At 39.5% G+C, this 991-nt stretch overlaps 1 protein-coding gene across 1 annotated transcript in view; it reads left to right on the top strand.

The window, feature by feature from the left end:
- The first annotated feature begins 647 nt into the window (after positions 1–647).
- LOC120227498 (olfactory receptor 4C11-like) overlaps positions 648–991 on the top strand; it is a 945-nt gene continuing 601 nt past the window's right edge. Inside the window, exon 1 of the mRNA XM_039225605.1 lies at positions 648–991. This exon is cut by the window's right edge and continues 601 nt beyond it. Coding sequence (XP_039081536.1) covers positions 648–991 — 344 coding nt within the window.

The following is a 991-nucleotide window of genomic DNA, read 5'->3' as shown; positions in this document are numbered from 1 at the left end:
TCTCAGATACTGACAAGGTCAGAGATGAAGGGGTCAGGGACCCAAAAATGAGTGAACTGAACAGAGAATATTTTCTTCTAGAGGGATTCTCCAACAATATGAGTGTTTAATTATACTGGAAGAGTGGTTTTTGTTTTTTGTTTCTTTTTTTTTTATATTTCAAAGCACAGATAAAATGCATAACACATGAAATGTATGTGTGTATAAGTGTGCATAAACAATATTTTACTTCTTATGGAAACTCAGGAACATGTAAGCCAAATATTTGCACTCTATTTCTCATATGAAAGCTAAATCTCAAGCCGGTTAGTCACTTGCCCAAGGAAAGTTCAAATTCTGCAGTTTTAAATCTTGGTAGGAATCAGAATTTTTTGAGGACATTGAATTTTTATTCCCCAAATGCAAAGGCTTTGTCCAATGCAGTTAGTTTCTGAATCAACAGATAGATCTCAGAAAGGCTTCGGCATCTGCAGATTTACAAAGATTTATAGAGGATCAAAGGAAGTTAGAACAAACATAACATGGAGCAAAAGCAAGGAATTCAGAGTTCGGCCCACCAGTCTTCCCAAGATGTCACTTGTTTTCTTCTCTTTGCAGATTCGGCTCTTGTCATCAACTGCACCTTACCTGCTGCCACCAATATTGTGATGAATAGCAGTGTGACCGAATTCATCCTCTTTGGGTTGACACAGGATGCAGGAAAGCAGAAGATAATATTTGGGGTCTTCTTGATTCTTTACCTTGTGACACTGTCGGGCAACTTTCTCATTGTAGTGACTATTAAAATAAGCAAGACCCTTGGGAGTCCCATGTACTTCTTCCTATTCTATCTGTCCTTTGCTGACGCCTGCTTCTCTACAACCACAGCCCCCAGATTGATTGTGGATGCCCTTTCTCAGAAGAAGACCATTTCCTACAATGAGTGCATGACTCAGGTCTTTGCATCCCATTTCTTTGGGTGCATGGAAATCTTCGTGCTCATCCTCATGGC

This window comes from Hyaena hyaena, unplaced genomic scaffold (assembly GCF_003009895.1).
Source record: "Hyaena hyaena isolate Hyena2069 unplaced genomic scaffold, ASM300989v1 scaffold_2419, whole genome shotgun sequence".
In the NCBI taxonomy this organism is placed as follows: Eukaryota; Metazoa; Chordata; class Mammalia; order Carnivora; family Hyaenidae; genus Hyaena; species Hyaena hyaena.
This window is presented reverse-complemented; position numbering and strand designations above follow the sequence as displayed.